This window comes from Seriola aureovittata, chromosome 19, assembly GCF_021018895.1.
Source record: "Seriola aureovittata isolate HTS-2021-v1 ecotype China chromosome 19, ASM2101889v1, whole genome shotgun sequence".
In the NCBI taxonomy this organism is placed as follows: domain Eukaryota; kingdom Metazoa; phylum Chordata; class Actinopteri; order Carangiformes; family Carangidae; genus Seriola; species Seriola aureovittata.
This window is the reverse complement of record NC_079382.1, coordinates 4,506,860-4,528,286: the sequence shown is the minus strand read 5'-3', so window position 1 is coordinate 4,528,286 and position 21,427 is coordinate 4,506,860. Positions and strand designations below refer to the sequence as shown.

General features: G+C 40.9%; 1 protein-coding gene across 1 annotated transcript in view; it reads right to left on the bottom strand.

Moving 5' to 3' along the window:
* snap25a (synaptosome associated protein 25a) overlaps positions 1-21,427 on the bottom strand; it is a 36,354-nt gene that overhangs the window by 4,787 nt on the left and 10,140 nt on the right. Inside the window, exons 2-6 of the mRNA XM_056405362.1 lie at positions 14,911-15,054; positions 13,124-13,165; positions 8,789-8,837; positions 5,022-5,139; positions 104-223 (exon numbers count right to left, since the gene is read on the bottom strand). Of these exons, the coding sequence (XP_056261337.1) occupies positions 104-223; positions 5,022-5,139; positions 8,789-8,837; positions 13,124-13,165; positions 14,911-14,982 (401 nt within the window). The 5' untranslated portion in view covers positions 14,983-15,054. The remainder of the gene's footprint in view (positions 1-103; positions 224-5,021; positions 5,140-8,788; positions 8,838-13,123; positions 13,166-14,910; positions 15,055-21,427) is intronic.

Genomic DNA, 21,427 nt, shown 5'->3' with positions numbered 1-21,427 from the left:
CGCTTTTATTTGGGCTTTTATTGCATTTACATTTTATATCCATCCTTGTATATCCATTTTAAGCTTTTGGCGCTTTGATGCAGAAACCTAAATCCTCTCTTACCTGCGGATGAAGCCTCCACTGATGGCCATCTGTTCACGCTCGTCCACCACGCGGGCAGGCTGGCTGGCCACAACCCCATCCTGGTTGTTCCCCCAGGCCTTGCTGGCTCCGCTCTTCATCCTGGCCACCGGAAGCGACGGGAACGAGGATGAGGAGGGACAGTTACTCAACAGTTTGACAGTATGATGTATCTTTTACCTCAACCAGGCTGGCTTCCCATTAGTCAAATCTACAAAGAGAGCCTTGGATTTGAGGTACTGCACCAGCATATATACCGTATATATATATATATAAATATATAAATATCAGTATGTAGCGTGATCAGCTGACACAAAGGTTATTTGGTTTCATGCACTCAGCACATAAATATATGGTGGGGACTAGATTAAGTCAAGCAAAGCATAGCAGGCATGGACTGGTTGGTAGTTTGGGTTTGATACAGGCTCATTCTGTTGTTACAAAATAGTAATGTGTGTGATGTTATATCTTGTGTATAACATACTGTTCAGAATCAGGCAAGCCTTGTATGCTAAGTCATATCTGCGTGTTCTGCATAATCTAGACATGCAATTAGGATCCTTTCCTTTTTTTTTTTTTTTTTTTAATTTTCTAACCATCCTACTGGCACTTCTGTATTGTTGTATTGATGAAGCCCACCCGACTCCCACAGTTAAATGTCCCAGTGTGACAGAAAACAGAGAAGAGACGAGCTTTTGGCAGACACACAACACAGAGTGTACAGGACTGTCACATTGTTGGAAGGGACGACGATTAATGTGGAGAACAAACTGCGAAACGACTAAAGGAAACAAAACAAAGCAAGAAACTGGAGGGAGTCAACAGAGAATAACACCATGCTCAACTATTCCTACATCTAGTGTTACCCCCACCCCACCTCCACACACCCCTCACTCCTCACCCTCCGATTTGTGTATTTAAATGTCACTGCTTTTCTTCCAGGTTCAGCTCTGTGCAAGCTCAGGTGTCAGGTAGCGGTGAGGCAGTGGAGTGAAGAGCGTGATAAGGATTTTGACACTAACACCGCTTCTGTTTCAAGAGTAGAAAAGCGTGCTGACAAAAACAGCTGTGCTAACGCGATAAGCAATCACAGCTGAGCTGCTTGGCTTTCTGAATGTTAAATCTCACACCGTCAGATTCAGCATCTGGTTTGGCACAACAGAGTCGGGACAGAGAGGAAGGTAACAGTTAGAGACTTGGTTTCATTTCTTAGATGTTGTTTCATCTCTAGAGCTTTTAAGGCACTTTTGGTGGCAGGATAGCCACACATCATTCACCTTTTAACCACTCTGACATTTCTTCTGCCTGTGTTGTGGTGTCGGTTGCTGGGTTTTGTATAACCTTGGAGTGCTGTGTGGATGTATCCTAGCTGTATCAGGGATGGCGATGGCTCAGCCTCCTACACTGCTTTTATTAATAGAAATGGACTGAGGCAAGGCTTCGCTTAGTTCCCTGTCCATGCTGACATGAACATACACGCTACCCTTGTCTGAGTCCTTTCTTTCTCTCCCTACTTTGTTCTTTTTTTTGTGCTGTTTATCTTGTTGCATAATATTGTACATATGGTTGTTTCTTTTCCTGTCCTCTCCCTTTTCCTTTCAATTGATATGTAGTTTGTTCTCCTGTGCAGTTTGCTTCCCCACAGTCTCAGAATGGATATAATGCACTTCCCTAATCAGCTTTACTGTGATTGAACTGAGATGATCTGATTAGATCCTATGACTATTGCCAATTCCCGTGGTAAAACTGAACTCATTCTATCCAATTCATTCCCTGAGTGACCTGCAAGTTGAGCTATCTACCAATCAAAATCCACTCACAGCCGCATGCAGACAGCCAGAATCTGAAGGCATTAAGCACCAAAAACAGCCAGCTAATTCTGATAGACAGCCTGCATGCTGAAGGGATTAAAGAAACAGCATGTACGAAGGAATAAAGAGTCTCTCTTGGTAAAAAAAACCAACAAAAATATGTAAAAAAAATATTTTTTCTTTCTAGCATCCATCTGTATGTGCATTCAGTATGAGTCAACTTCCCAGCAGGCTCTCATGCCACTATCTGATATGCTGACCTACATGTAAGCAAGTTCCCCTCGGGAGAGGGAGCTTAGTGAACAGTAATTTTGAACAGCCAGTGCAGGATGAAGGCTAATTCAGCACAGCGCTCTGCAGGAGAGGTGGCACCGCAGAGAAACTGCAGCAGAACCAGAGGGGGGAAAAACAAGGCAGCAGTGGGCTGGATCACCACGCAGAGCCATGTAAAGACAAGGGCACCACACAGTGAACGCTCAGTGGCATGATGTACCCATTTTACAGAACAAACACGGCTACATCCCCGAAAATATCTCACTGCGCATGTGTCCTAACCCAGTTTCCAGCTCCCAGGAACAACACAGATCACTCCTGTTTTTCTCTTTTCCTCTGAATGTGTCATACTGTCATTTCTGCCTCCTTGTGATGTGTTCACTGCATTCCTTCTAGCATTTGACAATGTTGTCATGTAGCATTCTCCCTTTGGTTCCTTTTTTAAACCATTCTTTCTTTGTTTGCTTCTCATGAAACCACTGCAACAAATTGTCTCTATGATTTTGGATTTGGTCTGACTTATAAAATTACAAAATTATGTCTGTGATTATCCTAAAAGTGGCACAAATAACTGTTTTTAGTGCTCACAAGGCCAAATTATATGAATATAGTTTTCAACACTGACAATTTTGCTGTAAAAAATACAAAATATTTTTTGGAGACATATCTGTTTTAATCTGAATCAGTAATTTCTTTTGTCAACAATGTTTTTCTTCTTCTCAGACCTTTTCAAAATAAGACAATGCTTCGTACTTCTCACGGGAAATAAAACATAAAAAGATTTGTTCATCATCACCATCAACATCATCAACATCATCTTCATTGTTAATATCAGCACTATAATGATCTTAGCATCTTCATGTGTAGCATTGCTGTTATGAGTTGCATCGTCATGCATGCATGAGCATTCAGAGGGTCATGCTCGCCAGTCATTCCATGTCATTGGCGCTCTGTAGTTCAAAAATGAAGGTGGGGGGAGGGGGTGTTCAGTGGGTGGGGTGGGAGGGGAACAAAAAGGTCTCGTTTCCTGAAAAAAGGTGAGGATCTACTGGATGTTACAGCGTTGTGGTGGTGGTATAGAGATCATGCAGATGAGGAGAAGTGTCAAACAGTCCTGGACCAGGCTGACCGAAGGCATTTTGGAACCAAGATCACTGAATTACCAGACTGGGTCAACATATAAAATGATCCGAGTGCCAAGATGCTTCGGGAGCCCCAGCCCTGCTCTTTTAGTTGACGCTAAGTTGAATTACAGTTGGATAGGGCCAACAGCTAAAGAGATATAGTTGTAGAAGTCCCCTTGTTCCATCACTTTGCATTAATACTAAAAAAAAAAATCCTCTTCAGGAGAAATCAGTACAAATGTTAGAAGAGGGACTTCTACAGTGGCTACACCTGCATGTATATGACTCCCATTATAAAGGTGTTTGGAGAAGTGGAAGCTTAGAGAATAGGGCACTTGGAGAAGGGCACTTGGTAGAAGGGTGTTAAGAGAGGCACTTATTGATGAACCATGGCCTTGGCTGAGTGGAGGAGAGCTTATGTGGAGGACTGAACTTTTTGAGATTGGCTGTATAGGATTTGGGTTTTGTCAGTCTGTTTGCACATGTCTGGTTCCACTGCACAACAGCATCAGGAAAGACATAAGTTTGAATAGAGTGTTTACATGGTCAATGATACAGTAGGTAATTTGGAAGCAATCAGGTGGCCAATCAGGTGGCGATGGCTCAGACTAACGGATTATGTGTTGCTTGCCAGTTGTGGAGCTATGAACTCTGGGATACTGGATACTGTACTGTATCTCTGGAGGCCAGTCCAGTGGAGAATCTCTGTAAGAATCCAAGGCTGCTGCATGTGCCCGCAATTATCTACAGTGGGAGTCGGCATACACTGTCTGAAGTTGCATTAAAGTCGAACTGAAACTGTAATCAGTAAATATGTCCTTTTGACTTGTGTACTTATTTACAATTTTGATTTACTTTTCTGTCTTGATAGCGCCCCCTACATTAGTGTCAGAGGGCATGAATTTCTGGTTACAACTGACAGTGACAGTATTGATAATCTGATTGCTGCAATATGTGTGTGGGCAGATACTACAATTGGTTTGTTATATCACTTCAGTTACATCAGACGCACAGGCGGTTAACCAGCTTGAGGGCTGACGTTCGCCATCTGTGAACTGAGCACTCCCTACTATACGTTACTCTGTGACTCGCAGAGACTTGCTCGTTGCTGTGAGTCTTGACGGTCTGGTCATTTACCATCATCACATCTGGACCCAAAGAGAGACCACTAATGCTATGCCACTTCCTGAGTGGGAGATAGTTAGTTTAGCTTGGAATGTTGTAATCGATAAAAGTTAATAAACAACACTAGTTGAAAAAAGAAAAGAAAACGTCCTGTATCAATGTTAGTAAACTGAACAGGACTATGTCACACACCCAATTTAGTAGCACACCATGAAGTTAACAGCGCGTCTACAAGCAAAATGTTACCACTGCCATGGGAAAGCAACTAGAAAGGTGAAGAGATTACTAATTTCAGTTCGGCTTTAATTACAATGTGTGTGTGTGTGTGTGTGTGTGTGTGTGTGTGTGAGAGAGAGTGTGTGTGCGAGAAAGTATGTCAAAGTACATCATATCCTCCTGTGTTCACCTCATATAGCTGTGAAAGGGGCGGAGTCAGTGTTTATTCAGAGCGGACTATTGGCTGATGGCCATCGTGATGTCACTTCTACCTCGGCTATTTTATTAATTTCTTAGATATTTACTCTTATTTCTGAATGGCAGGCAGGCAGGCAGGCAAGCAGCACCTACTTGTTACATGGACAGGAGCAAAGACCACAGAATTTCCCTAGATCGTTCAAATTCTTTTCTGCATCCTTCATGTCCTTATTGATTTGGTCCATTCCCTCCTCGATGCGCTCCAGTTGCTCTGATTAAACACAAGTCATTTATCCCCCACAGAACGAAGCACGAGAAGAGAGAGAGAGGGAGGAAGAGGAGAGGAAGAGAGAGATAAAGAGAGGACAAAGGAGAGAAGACAACAACTTCAGACACTCACTGTGACAAAAGAAAGTAAAAAAAAAAAAAGAAAAAAAAAAGAGGAAAAACTGGACGCCACCACATATGTAAAGAACCTTTGGGGCACATTGTCAGTACCTACTTGTTACATGGACATATGAAAAGCCCACAGCATTTCCCTAAATCTTTTAAATTTTTCTCGGCTTCCTTCATGTCTTGGTTGATATGGTTCATGCCATCTTCAACACGATCGAGTTGCTCTGGTCAGGACAAAGGGATGACAGTAGTGGAATGAATTTCATTGACTGATTGACAGAAATATGAGTTATGATGAGCAGTAACTGAGTCGTGTGCGTACCCTGGGGTGTGTGTGTGTGTGTGTGTGTGTGCATGTGTGTGTCAGGGCAAGATATTCAGATTGAACTAAGTTTCTACTGAGTGCTAGATTTGGTGGGATAAAACACAATCATCTGCACGAACTGAATTTTTGGGCCAGAAAATGATATAAAAAACACAGCAAACCAAATAATGCCAGTAAATATAGTTTGTCAGTGTAATTCAGTTCAGTTGAAAGAAATCTTTCAACATTCATGTTGAGGAACAGTCTGACATTTTGGGAAAGATGCTCACTTGTTTCATAGCTACAGAGTTAGATGTTAATATCAATATCACTCACATTTCTGTGTGCTAAATATGAAGCAAGAGGCAACTGACAGCTAGCTTAGCTTAGCATAAACAAATCTGCTTTCCAGAGGAAGTAGAAGGAAACTACTTGTTGTTCTTATATTTTGATTTCTTCATGGATTAAATAATAAATTATTAGATTTGCTAGTAGGGAGTTTTTGTTTTGTTAACTCTGGACAGACCGAAGACAGCTGTTTCCCCCTATTTACTGCCTTTATGCTAAGCTTGGCAAATTGCCTCGTGGCTCTAGCTTCATATTTAGGATACAGAGATGAGAGTGGTATCCATCTTCTCATCTAATTCTTGGCAAGCAAAGTTAATTAACATGATTTCCTTAGTATGCCAAACTATTCCTCGTAACACATGCTAAGTGTCAAAGTGCAGTTCAGATCCTTGCAACTGTATCAGAGCAAATATTTTTAAATTTCATCAGACTAAAGCAAAGAAATCTCCTTTGAGAGCTATTTACTTTAGTGACTAGTGACTCTAGTTGTAAGAATTAGGACGCTGAGTTAAACCAATTCCTTTTTGCTATTCAGATATTGAACTAATTTAAGGCAAAATAATGATAGCTTTGGTTGAAACAATGCCAACAAGTGACAACATATGAGCAGCTTTACATTGCCGTGTAATATAACATCTGCTCTGGTCTGACTGAGCCCCCGAAGCTACTACATGAACCATAACAGTTACTGGAATAGATCTGAGTGGTGACAAGGCCTTAAGGGCTGTGGATCAAGGCATGCGCGTGGTGTCGTATACTCTCTTTAAGTAGGGGACCCTTTAAGAAGCTGCTTCTATTCTTGATTGTCAAATTTTGCTGCCACGTTGGAGAGACTGGAGGAACTGACTTGTTTAGCTAAAACCTGCCTGTGTTGCTTTGTCTGGTTTTGTACATCGTCAAGGTAACTCAAAGGATCTAAAATATGACTGTATTCTGGTTTATGAGCGTCAGGCCTTTGTCATGCTGATGTGGTGGATGGTGGGTTGGTGACTGTTCCACGGCACAAGGATTTCAATCCTGATTAAAGGAAATACGGTGCAGGCAGAGTGTGAAAGGGTGAGGCACAGTTAAATATGGAGCGGACTGAGAAACTAGTTCATTGACTTTTTCAGATTTGTAAAATCCCTGGTTGCCATGCATTTATGTAAATATATTCAATTGAGAGAGGATCCATGTTGAGTCAGTGTTACTAGCGTGAAGTGGGGTAACGGCATTGAACATGCTGCACTCATTAAAGACTGATTAGAATATGGTCACTAAAAGTTTAGATTTTATTTCACCTAAAGCAAACCTCTACATCCTTTAATAACTGTCTCCAATGTCAAGTGCTCCACAGCTTTGCCTACACAAAAGTCAATAACACGGGGTCAGAGGTCAGCTCAGGCTCACAGCCTCCTGTGTGTCTAGTCAGCCGTTGCAATTGGTTTTTGAGGAGTGACCCTGTGGGCGCAGAATAGTGCTGAGGACAGACTACGGATGAGGGAATAAATGGATAGTCAGAGGAGGGATAGAGCTTTCATCCCCCTGAGTGAACAACCACAACGGTACAAATAAGGCTCCCGCTGACAGGATTGGTGAGTTTACATGCCCCCCGGCCAATGGGAGAGTTGAGGGCCCATGTCTCCCCCAGAGCCAAGTGAAGCTTGAAGTGAAGTACCTTTTCATTCCTACTTTCATAGTACCAATTTCAACTAGCTGATGTTAAACACTTCTAACCACTGACTTTAAACTGGGCTTGTTCTTTAACAAACTGCATGTAATCAGGGATTGTACAAAGCAGTATATGAGCTGACAGAGAAAGTGAGTATTTTGTCTTTACCAGCTAAATCGATCGTTTTTCTGATCCATCTTTTATATTTTTACAGCTTTGGATTGTCAGCAGGGTGGCAGGGTCTGATCAGCTGTTCTCTGGCCTGCTAGGACATTTACAGCTCCAGTAGTATTTAGAAGCAAAGGAGTAAAGACAGGTAAGCCAAATTGTAATAAATAATAAGGGACCTGTGCCATATAATGGGGCATATTCATGGGCAGGTGTTATTCTTGCTGCCACTGGTATTAGGGCTCATTCGCTGTAAATGATGTGGTAAAATGTAAAATCTGTTGGCACTGAATTCAAGGTTACTAAATCTGCGACACCAACATGGCTGCAAGTTAATAATTTTAACATCCTATCAATTTTCCTCAGTGATTTTGGGGAAGCACAAACAGATCTAAGAACAGCCTTGAAGTCACCCTGCCACTGGCTGCCACAGGCACAAACACGTTAACCCAACCTGATTATGGAGAGGGAAATAATTTATCCTGATGTTGAGCTGTAGGGTTTTGGCACTGCAGTGGATGGCATTAATATTCTTCACTGGATCTGTTAATGTTTTGGCACTTTCAAGAGCTCCTTTCGCTGTCTTTGTTAGCTAATGAAGAAAAAAAACAAGCTGCTGGCAAATCAAACGCAGTTAGGCAAATCAAAAAGAAACATGTTAGCTGAAGGAAAAAAAGGTTAAAGGAAGCTGAAAGAAAGAAAAATTACCCCAAAGTTAAACTGGTACTGTATCAATCAAAATAAACCATGTGTCAAATCAAAACCCCAATCAGAAATTATTACTTAAGAAAAAAAAGCTGGAAAAAAATGAATTAGTTTGGAAATGCATTAAAATGAAAACAAGCAACTGCATATGAAACAATTCATCCATTCACAAGTGTTTCGATACTATAAACTTAACAGCAACATTATCTTCAAATAATATTGTCACCTGTGGTGCTGCTGGCATGTGAATATAATAATTATCTAATGCACAATCATTATAGCAGCTTTGTTGAATGTGAATAACTTTATTAATAGCTGCGTGTTGTAACTAAACTCTTGCAGACTTACCTCCCTGCTCGTCCAACATAACCAAAGTCCTGATACCGGCATCTTTGCTCTACTCCCCAAGGACAGGCAGTAGGGAGGGGAAAGGGAGAGGGGAAAGACAAAATGAAATAGAGGTCAGTAATCAGGCCATAACAGCTTAGGGAAACAGTGGTTACTGAATCATATGTGTCATAAGTAATTTCCACTTTCTCCTTTATCACTTTTCACCAGCGTCAGTAGCCTCTTCTTCCCCGCTCTTTCTTTCCATTTTATATTCTTTGATATTAAATTCTTCTAATGCAATAAAACACAGGGACTGAAGACAATTAAATGTGTAGCTGGCAGAGGGAGGACAGCCGAGGCTTCCTCTGCTCGCCTTTAAATTAACAGTGGTGACAAGGCTAAAGACTAAGGAAGCCATATAGCTCTTTCACAACTAAAGAGCTACACACATGACACGAATAAAGGAATATTTTGATACTTTTTAATGCTTATTTTCTTTCTTGCTGAGAGTTAGATGAGAAGATTGATGCCACTCTTATGTCTGTACCCTAAATAAGAAGATAAGAGGCTAGAGCTAGCAGGTGGTTAGCTTGGAGAAACAGCTAGCTTGGCTAAAGCTAGTCAAGAGCCCAACCACAATTTGTTGTTTTTATATTTTAGTTGTTGTGAGTATTTAACTAAAATATGTTAATTGGGTTGCCTTAGAGGTCATGGTAGGATATCATTTTAACCTTTGGAGAGAGGCAGGCTAGCTTGCTTCTTGACTTTATGCAAATCGAAAGCAAACTACTCCTCAAAATGTTGAATTATATCCACAGCACACACCTTAAAATCATAGTGAAGGTAGAGAATAACACACAGGTTCTCCGAAAATGTAAAATACTTATGATGTCAATACTTTACCATGTTCCCAGAAAAGCTAAACAGCATCTAATTTTAACACTTTGATACCCTGGGATTCCTTTGTTGATGTTCCCGTCCTTCTGAAGGAACAAATTTAGTATATTTTGCTCCCCCAACATCAGCATGTAGCCTCCTTATTGATTAGAAAGAGCAAAGGTCATTTGGCTATTACACCCAACCAGGAAACATGGAAATAGCTCCCAGGAGATTAACAATAATAATGCTAACAGCAAAGGGGAGATCTCATTAAAATGAGAGCCCTGTCACTGAATTTCCTTCTACAAATGAAGCAATTAATAACATGGGATCCCAACACCCCTTCTGACTAAGAGTCAGCAACTGTTAGACCTTTGGACCTTGCATTAGTGCTGCTTGTAAACTGTAAGTGAGACCACCACAATCCTTCCACGATCCTTCAAATTCAAAATGTTGGTTTTCTGTTTTCCTTTAGCTATAAGAGTTTCATTTGAAATCCTCCCTGACTGATACATGAGCATTCAACAGTAAAGTTATTAGTCACTGATGGGCTGGGTAGGCTACAGGTTTTGATGCAGGTAGAAACAGCTTTAGGAAGAGGAGGAAGATAGCTGCACCTGCTCATACAAAACTCTTCCTCCTCTGTGCTTCTCAGTAATGCTGCACTAAGATTTGGCACCTGGCTCGGCTTGATAGGCATAAATAAGATTAAGTTGTGTCAGTGTGCAGGCGCACACTTACACGCCATTACACACACATCCCCCCTGCCTTCTCAGCAGTTTGGGAGGAAAGCTACACATTGATGTTCGAGAGGCGAGAGGGGAGCAATTATTCTGTAATCCAGCAAGTCTCCGTCCGAGAGAAATTCCAAAGAAGTCGAAATGTGTCCCTCGGGAAACCGGAATCACACATGATCCCGTACAAGGACTGAAGATGGTTCAGTGGAGCTTGTCGCTTCAAACCCAGTTACAGATTTATACATTTTATACACTGCAGAGGGGCAAATTTAGACAAATAAGAACAAATTTTCACTCAAAAATACTGAAAAAATAACTAATATTGTTGCTATGTTGAGATTGCTATCATACTGCCACACATCTCTTAAGTGTCATGAATGCAACTGCATGTTATCTACAGAGTAGTGAGTTCCAGCTTCACATTAGCTATTTGTGTGGTAATGGAAAAGCAATTTGTTAATGAAGTTCCTCCTGCGTTAATTTTCATCAAAGCAGGAAGAATGACTTATGTAATCACTAAACTGATGACTGTCTTCCTCATTTCCTCCATTTTCTCACCCAGTGATGTTTTTAGTAGTGGAGAGCTATTGCTGTCTCCACTAGGATTTTTTTTAAAATAATGATTGTATTCACTCTGCATATCTTTCAGCCCCCTCAGGCTCTTTTCTCTCGTTTTGTCCCTTCCTCTAATTCTCTGACCGACTATTGAACCGAAGGAGCTGTAAACTTTCTCCTCTCTCTCTTCCTGTCTCCCTCCTTCAGTACCTCCACACCCGCAGTACAGTAGTAGGGCTGGAGCTGCACGGTGTGATATGTCAACTGATGATCAATATGACCTTGAGATGTGGGCCGAGAGCTTGTCAGACAACCCCGCCCCCCAGCTGTCCATGCCTTTTCTCTCCCTCTGTCCTTCACTCTCCCTTTTATTCCCTCCTTCCCCCCGTCTGCTCGCTGGCGTGTTGCTCTCATCCTTTCCGTTTCTCTTTCTCCTCATCTTTCACCCTCCGTTTATTACAGTATCATTTATTGGCATGAATGTTACATGAGCAAATAAAAATGTGTGTGTGTATGCGCTCTCTCTGACGTTAGTTCCTTTCCTATAACGTGTTATTCACGCCATCACTCAGTTGACTCATGCTTCCCTCTGTCCAGCCTGACAGGACTAATGGATTCAGGCACTTAGAACAGAACAATACAGCGCATGTTGAAGCCAACTCTTGACTTTAGATTCAGTAGTGTCAGAAATCAATAAAGTGGCCGGCACCTCATCACCTGGACCAAAAGCTTTTCCTGTCTTGAAAATGCTGTTGTGGATTGAGATAGATTGAGATCGATTGAGTCAGATTCTACATTTTTTTCTTTTAATAATAACAATGTTCATGAAATAGTTTGACATTCTTGGAAATATGTTTGTTTTCTTTATTACTGAAAAAGGTTGATATGACTTACGATGTCTTTCCATTATATATGACGCTAGAGTCAGGAGACAGTTACCTTATCTAAAGATGAAGCAGGGGGAAACAGCTAACTGGAAACTGTGCCCAGCCAAGAAATACTCTGGTACTTAACTCCTAAACAACCAAAAACGTTTTTTACACTTTGGGTTTTGTACAGATTAAATAAATGAGGAATAATGGTGTTTATTACTGAGCTTTAAAATACGCTAGTAGGTGGATTTCTTTTGAAACATCTGGACAGAGAAGGTGAGTTGTTTCCCCCTGCTTCCAGTCTTTGTGCTAAGCTAATGGTTTCCTGGCTCCAGCTTAACTTGACAGGGGAATCAGTCTCCCACCAAGCTCAAGATAGCAAAAGTGTATCTCCTGAAATATTTCTAATGTTGTCATTATTAGATTCATTTGAGATACAAAAATGGCAGCAGTGTTTTAATTTTCAGTTTGTTTAGCCCTGTTGTAAGAAGAAATAAAGTCCCATTACTTTTTTCCACCAGTCGAGTTACATTATTTGACTACTTGTTACAGATTTCCCACAGTGCACCCATGCATCTGAAGATAACAATGAGATTCTTATTGTCCTCACTGTACCAGTCCGCTCCGGTCCTGTAAGACAACCTACAGTACTGTCCTCCTCTAGTACGCTTCATGTGTGTTGTTACATACTGAGCTTCTCTATCAAGCAGTTATTGTGAACTGCAGCATTCTTTAGTTGAAAACAGGGAATAATGTGGACATTGTGTAAAACTGTCTTATTAATGCAGCCTCCATCCCTCAATTAAAGCAGGACTAAATAATTCATTGTAATTTGTAAATTGTAAATGCTCCCATCTGTAAACGTAAGTATTTCTGAATCAAGCACTCGAAATACCAGCTGTGCACGAAATGAATGTGAACATTGGTTCTAACTACACTAATTCAGTGTTGGACTCACTCCTCCTTTACCAAATTACCAAAAGCAACACAATTCAATAGCCTCTTAACTGTAATTTTTAAACTCCTACAACTGTAAGAATTGAACAGGCTGCTGCAGTTTTTCCTTTTTAAAAGATAATTCCCTGATTGTACCCTGGACTCAATGGATTCATTTCTTTCTTCTGACAGAATAAACGGCGTATCAGTTTGTCCTGTGCAGCAGAACTTTGCCCAAAGTATATCAGAGATGACGACTTCCAGTGTCACTGCACTCATTTCCTATTCTTGCTGTCATACTTCGTCCTAGGTTTCATTACTGTGATGAGAAACAACGCAGAGCCATGATTCAAAGTGTTATGGGTTTTTCTTACCTCTTCCACCAGCTGTAGCATACGACGAGTGCTCTCAAGTGACTGTGGACAAATAAAAGACATGATTAGTTTTTGAGATCACAGGACACATTCACACAGCTACAAAAAGGAGGGTTTTTATGAGTAGTGTTACATCTACAGCGGATAGCAAATAATGCGAATAAGCCTACACAATCGTGTGTGTGTGTGTGTGTGTGTGTGTGTGTGTGTGTGTGCTCTCATTGAATTGAGCATAAGCGAGCATGTATCACAACAAAGTGGAGTCAATTTGAACAATCAGCAGGACACGAGAAGGATCAATATCTGACGTTTATCAACATGAACTCAACGTGACCTCACAGAGACTGTCTGCACTTTGACTGTAGAATATATGTCCCACCTTGTGAAGGGAAATTCAAAAGTAGCAGCAACAGTGATGATTTTCTAAGGAGTTTATTTTCTCATTAGGAATCAATTGAAGAATTACTGCTAACTAAATTTGAAGTGCTTTAAGGCACGTTTGAGCTCGAGTAACCCACCAGTGATTTACTCGGGAAAACATCGGCTCTGCCAATAAAAATAACTACACTCTTTTAAAAAAAAAAGCATTGTTTGATTCCTCCTCTCTATCCCTTCATCCCTGACTGCTGGATGTCTATTATTAGCCTGTGTGGTGATAGATATGTAGCTGCAGGTTTCAATTCCCTCTCTAACAAGCGTGAGGCTGCAGAGCTCAGCTCGCTGGCTGGAGCCGCTCGGCAGGGATGGCGCTCTGTGATATCTCGTCCTTCTTACAATGACACAGCTTCGCCTCGCTGTGCTCGCTGCGAGCACGGGCGCTCTCCCGGAGCAGTGGGGGTTGGGTAAGGAATCAAATGGGGCTCAGCCTTAGATTGAGCGGCCATTTTTGATGTAGCCATTCTTCTTTCTGTTCTTCTTCTTCATTTTCATCTTATCTCTTCCCATCATTCTTTCATCTTTCCTTTTTGCTTGTTTTTCTTATTTTCATCTGAGGTCAGGCCTCCAAAAAAAAAGTCGCACTGCTCAGTTAGAGCTTGTCCTCATATTCTTTGATCTGACATGGGTATTACATGAGCTGTTGTCCTCTTTGTGGATCTGAGAGCTCATGTAAGTCAATGCAACAGAGACGAAAACTGTTATTCTGACACCGCCATTTTGTGCATGCCCTGCGTTCATGCATGTGTGCGTGAGTGTTTAATATTCTGCTCAGCTGTGCCAGTGTGAGTCATATGTGAAGCTGGAGGGGTGTGGGCTGATCTGCGCGCACACACACACACACACACACACACACACACACAAAGTCTGTGGCACATTCCTACACATGAAAACGGAGGCACTCGCACAATCAGATTTGTACATTCACACACATTTGTGTCTCACACACAAATCAGATATACATACAAACACACACTCAAGATGGTACCATGCAACGTTCTGTAAAGTCACCTGCACACGCACACGCACACAAGCAAACAGCCAGAGCCGAAGGCAGACAATAACATGGTGCTGTATAATTTCTATTATTATGCGTTAGAGGATTTAAGCACCTCCTCTGCAACTGTTTCATTTTGAGGTTATGGTAAAAAAACATCCTTCATATTATAAGAATGCACTGAGGCTTGTATTTTCTTAAATAAAAAATAGTTTTACCCTATATATTCTTCATCCAACTTCTTAGATTATGTCTGACTGTACTCAGGTCAGGTCTCTGTGAGTCAGTATGCCTTCGTGTCTGTGCACCATCATAAGTCAAACCAATGTGATGCAGCGAGCTTTGCTGTTCTCACCTCATCGGCAAGCTGGTCAGCACGTTGCTGCATGTCTGACAACTCATTGCGCATGTCCGCGTCATCTGCCATGGCTGCTGGATGTGGGGGGTGGAGAAGGTCTCCAAAAAGGAAGAGAAGATCCTAGTGGGAATCCGGGGAGGGCTGGAAGAGAGACAAAAACATAAGGAAACACTGTTAGGATGGATAGATGGATCCACTGAGGCACAAACCGTCTCCAAGCTTTGGGACAACTTGGATAATTTGATGTGCGACTGTTGTTTTATCAAAGAACAAACATCTACAACATCATACATGCATGCTCCTCTCTCTGAACCCCTGCCAGCTCTCTGAACAGTTGGTACTGGTAAATGAGGGATTAGACAGAATCACCATAAGCATCATTTGACTGGAGGCTGAGACGGCCCAATATTGACCGAAAATTTAAAGGCTTAGCCACAAAGGCTTACTTAGGGTTGCTAATTGCGTTATGACTTATTCAAGACAAACTCAGACTAATTCAAAAGCAATTCATTCCTGTTTATATTTGTAGGCTATATATCACCCGTCAATGGGCATTTGTCCTGTCATGATGCCCTTGAGCAAAGTGGTTCGCTGGCATCAAGTCGCTCTGGATAACAACAGAAGCTAAAAGCCCAAAGGTACAAAATGTGAAACGTATTCTGCAAAATGAGAGAACACAAAAAGCGTGGCATGTAACAAAAGGGCCGAAATGAAATTGGATCATATTTATAAAAGTCATACAATAAAACAAATAAAACCAAGGGGGGTAGCCATTTGGGAGCTGCTGTCTCCCAGGTCTCTGTTTGCTGTTGCGGGCGGTATAATGGAGGATTAAGAAGCTCTTGCAGCAGCAGTGTGTGTTTGTTGGGGAATGAATGGGAAGGAAAAAGGCGACTGATGTTTGCGGAGGAATGCCGGTCTCAGACACAGGGTTGGCTGGGATTTCGGAGGATTAGCCACAGAGAGACATAAACAGCCTTTAGCCCTGTAGCTGTGATCCTTTCCTACCCTCTGTGGGTCATGAGACGCTAGTATCACCACACAAACAGCGGGGGCATCTCCAGATGTAGGATTACTGGGAGCCAACTCTGAAGATGATCTTGAAACAATTTGTCATGTGTCAGATGAGTTTGAGATTATCAGCGGATATGTCTACAAGACATCCTCACAAACTAGCTTCCAAGTTTAGCTTGAGAAATTATTAAAACCTCATAAAGAATCAAATATAATTCCTTTCCACAGTTTTCTAGCTAAGAGGCAATCCTGTTATGGTAATGACCTTTAGTAGCCAGGGGGAAATAAAGATGAATGACTACTGAGCTACTGGGTTGAAAAGAAGAAGCAACATATGTTTTATGCATAACTTCAGGGAGATAAAAAAAAAACTATGTGCATCTAAATAAAGCTTCCTTAAGAGATATTTTTGATATCATCACTGAATCAAATGACTAAAATATGACCGGGCCACAAGTAGCGCCGATCCCACTGTGAGTCAACACCAAACTGCAGCTTTGCAAAGTTTTTAAACTCTTTTGGTCCATTGTTCTGGAGGGTCTTAAATTATCATCCAAGTCTACTCGTCTACCACCAAATCTACCACAAAAAAGCAGACAGACAAAGTTAGAAACCATCTTGTTCACACGTTTAGCTGCTACAAAGAGTCAGATATTTCCCTGTTGCTCTGTATCTGCTGTACAGAATGAGTAAATGTAAACTGTTTCCCTTATTTAACTTTATAAAGTGACAACATGTCAGTGTTGTGTTTACAGCTTGTTTCTGCCTCCCCCAAGTTCATTTAGCAGTGGCGGGTGTGAAGGCATCTTGACTTTGTCAGAACCCTCTTAAGGGTTGTTGGATCTCCGGCCTCTGCAGTACAAGAGTGAGAGTGAGAAAAAACATTGTATTGCAGGAGAAGAAAAAACAGGTAGCAGACTGATTTCCTCAGTATTGCGTAATGCTACAAGCTTTGTTTAGTTAAGCTTACTTCTCTAATCTTAAAGGTCAAACTTGTAGTTTTGAGGGAGAAAATATACATCTTGACTCGCAAACCAAGCTATGTTAATGGACTTTTATGAGGTGCAACTCCTATTTCTGTATGTAATGATTAGTGTTATTGGTAGAACAGTCAATACATTGCTTGTAAAGAACAACACACCTTTAGGTATCTTTGTAAGACCACTGTTTCTTGCTACAAAAAATGCCCAAAATGTCAATAAAAATGTAACCACAGTCACACTATCCTGAATCACCACCACCGCAAAATATTACATGGGAAAGTAATCCAAGTCCACAGCAAGATGTCAGGTAAACACCGATCGAGTACGTGGCGAGAGTCTGTGTTTCTTGTGGGACAGACGGCTTCGCCCACCTGGACGTGTCTCATCCTGGTGACTGAGCGATCAATCTGGTTGACATTCTGCCTCGGAGGTCCCGATGTACCCTCCGTGTTTGCTTCATTCCCTCGTCTGTCCAGAGATGTTCACAACAACATCTGCTGGCCACACACAATCGTGGCACATACACAGCATATGAAGTTTTTTTTTTTTTTTACTGGCAAAATCAGGCAGCACGTTATGGGCTGAATCATTAAAGCCTCCCTGGGTGGTATACAGATCCATCTGCATCATTCATCTCTGTGGATGGATTCAGTCGTGTTTACGTCCGTAGATCGATGGCTGCATCATAAAGCCCTGCTCCTTTTTATTATTACATTTTTTAGTGGGCAGTTTATATAGATCCTTCCATTATTTTGCAGATACAATTTGTATGTTGAATCAGAAACACGTATATTTATGCATCATGTTTACTCCATCTCTCCCTGCTCTGATCTCTTCCAGTCCTCTCCCTCTCTCTTTTTTCCTCTCGCTCTCCTGCATCGCTTCACAAAAGCAGCGGCCATGTTGGGTTATATAAACCTCAGACTGGACTGTGCAGCGCCTAATGTCTGAACCGAGTCGAAAAACGCATCAGAACGACTCGCTGAAGGAAGAGAGGGCATCGTCGCCTGCCTTTCCAGTTACGTAACTAAATTCAGGCAATTAAGTTTTAACAGGCCACGCTGACCTTTTACTTTATACGTCTCAATTACAAGCTTCACATTTCGCATCTTAGCTGCCCTCAGCACTGCCTGCTCCAACACCCGACCAAGTTCATCATCAGGATAGATACAAAATAATGGTGGAGTAGGTGCTATGTAAGAAAAGTTTTTATAATCAATGCATTCATCTGTCTGCATGATTTTGAGGTCAGATTATATTAACGTTCATCAGAGCATGTAGACTGGTAAACCGCAAAAATTAGAAGAGCCCTGAGTAAGAAATGGGTAAAGACAGATACTGTAATATAATTAGTTGTGCCAGAGCAGTGAGAAGAGTCGTTCATAATAACAGAAATGAGGAGTAACATGTAGATTAAAAGGGATTTGATTAAAACTCACTTACTTAACACTTAATGGAGCTTTCAACTGTATCCCACAGCCACCTATAGTGAATGACCATGAAGAAGAAAACAGGATATAGCCAAAAGCTACTGGCAAAACTACGTTGTTTTTTGTTTATTATTAACGATTTTTAATTGATTTTAATTTGTTTCTGGGATTTGGCAAATTGTATTGATAATATATCGATGGTTTTTATATCTATTGTTGCCACTTCTGTATTTTGAACGTAAGTAAATGCAATCAAGGAGATAATTTGTCCATTTGGTTAACTCCAGATGTCTGTGATAAAATTGTAAAAATCATCTCTCCTCTTGTAAATTTGTTTTTATGCACTGACAGGAAGCTCTGTGTTCATGTCCAGTGTAAAATCACATGGCGCTCTTCTACTAAGTCAACAATTAGTGTCAATCAAATGAATGAAGAAATAGGTGTTTGAACTAACTGATTCTGGCTGATCATCACCCAAAAGGTAAAAAATGAGGTGTTGTACTAATTCTGACCTTTTCTCCAGACCAACTATCACTGATCCCGTAAAGCAATGACAAGGTATTCATAAACTGATGCAGAGACAGAGCAGGTAGAGGCCACCTGAAAGAGTTAAATGTCTTTGAGAGATACCATTACAAGAACCAAACTGGTGACCTTTAAATTATGAGAATCTTTAACCAGCGGGCCGCCCTGTCAGGCATGAAACGATCTCTCTCAAAGGAAACTCATTTGTCTGGAGATTCCCATCTGATTAAATGTTGGGCAGCCCATCTGAGAAATACTTAATTTTTAATCACTCACAGAAAGTGCTCTTGTCTGTCAGCACTTTGGGCAAGGATAATAAAATTCTGACTGGACAAATCAGGAATCCTTAATCTGATTGAAGGAGGGCCTCTAGTGTGCACGTAAAATATTAATCATAACACTTAATATAATATGGTTGTGCAAACTAAAGCTGCAACAGATTCAAGTTTGCAAAGTTATACTAACGTAATGTGCTATAAAGTGGTGGTAATTAGGAACAACTACGCTGCCCACTCAAATAAGTAACTGCTTTGTTTATGAAACTACATTACTTAATTTTAACAGTAATCCAGTTATGTGTAATCCCAAACAGACTAATGTCCTGCATACTGCTTCCCATCTGTCAGTGAAAGGAATGCTACAGACACTGACTGAATCATTTAGGTAATTAACACAGTGTAACATCACCAAACATCTGGCACACAGCTGCCTCAAAAAGTCCTCGTTCCATTTGTTAACACACAGGATTTGGGGAAAAATGTGGAGGAAATCAACAGTCACCATATACTGTATATCTCCTTTGTTCATTTTAAACAAATGAACCATTGTGTGTCGTTGACGCTGTGTGTTGACACACACCCATACACCCTTTGCCCCTTGAGTTTTTGTCACCTTGTCATCGTGTGTTACTCTGATGTTGACATTTATGGCAGGAAATGGTAAGCACTGTGACCTTTGTCCTGAATTAAACAGGAAGGTAATAAAGAACAGGAAAGCTCAAAGGAAAAAAAAATATGCTCAAAGTTATTAAAATCACACAACTGGGCTGCAGCAGGGTGCACTAAACACACAAATCTATCTAAGTACCTACTATTCCGTGCATGCAGGCATATACACACACTTTATTACATCCATGTTGCCGTGAGGACAGTGGCAGAGGGAGGTTTGTTGATTAGCAGCATGATTTAATTTATGGCACTAGAAAAGGTGCTGTGATACATGACTTAAGTGGCAGTTATCACAGGTTTCAAGGCAATTACTGGAAAAAGGCCGAACGCTGCACATCCATCAGCAGTATTTGGAATAATTGGTTGAGCAATAAAATATGGGTAATACCTGAATTTATGTACTGTGCTACACTCGGTGTGGCAAAAACATAATGATTAATAGAACATCCATTCATCCATCTATCCATCCATCCATCCATCCATCACCCTGTTTACTACCTCAGGAGTGACACTTCAGTGTAATCACCATGGGAACAATAACGAAGGATATGAAGATGCCCTTATTTCCATTCCCCACACACCCCCTCCTGGAGGATGGCATATTTCATACCCTGTCCAATCACATTCTACCTGGAGAATATTACCAGCCCCCACCAGCTGCTCCACCTCACCACAACACTCTCTCATTTCTTTTCCTCCCCTCTCTTGCCTTTAATATCTCTCATCTCCTCCGTCCGTTTTTTACATCTTGTCTTTTTTCTTCCTCTTTTCCTCTGTAAAACTTGGACTGGACCACACCTCCAACCACAAACCACACACTGTGTCCATAAGAATCTGACTGAATCTCACATTAAGATTGCCAAATAACTGCATTGCACTACAGAATATCATCGAAAACAAATCAGTAAATGCGTTACATAATGCTGAATAGTATTGCTCCTTTTTCCTTTTTACAATGTAATTTATAAGAAAAGGTCACAAAATTGAGGCTACCTCTGTTAATTTTGTGCTATTGTTGCTACAAAACAAACCTTTTAATGGCTTATTTTAGTCTGACCAAGTCAGACATATAGATATGAAGACAGAATATCACCATGTGGGTCAGATACTGCAGAGCTTTGTTGCGCCTTGTGGCAAGAGACACAATAGATCTTTGTTTTTCACTCTTTCATGCACAGAGTTGGATGTGTGTTTTTCTTCTCTGGCTCTAAATGTGTATGAATGTGTGTGTGCGTGGCTGCCATTTTGTTTGCTTTCCAGTTTTAGCTTCAGATTCTCCGTGTTTGTTATCAAACATCTTTCTTTTCTATCTACTATCTCTTGAATGTATTATCTTTGATGGAAATGAGGGGTTGTATGTCACACAACACATTGATAATTGTGAAACATCACTCGAGTGTGATTGTTACAGATACATTTTTAAAATATCTCTCAAATTCAGGGCTAGATTAACATTAACACTGTGTTCAAACTATAATATCTGAAAATAAAGGTCATCTTCAGGCCTGGCAGTTTCAAACTAGCCATGTGCATACAGTTAGCATAGTAACTGATAAAAGATTAGTATGAATTAATATGAAATATGAATTACCCTTGTAAAAATAAATCTTGTTGC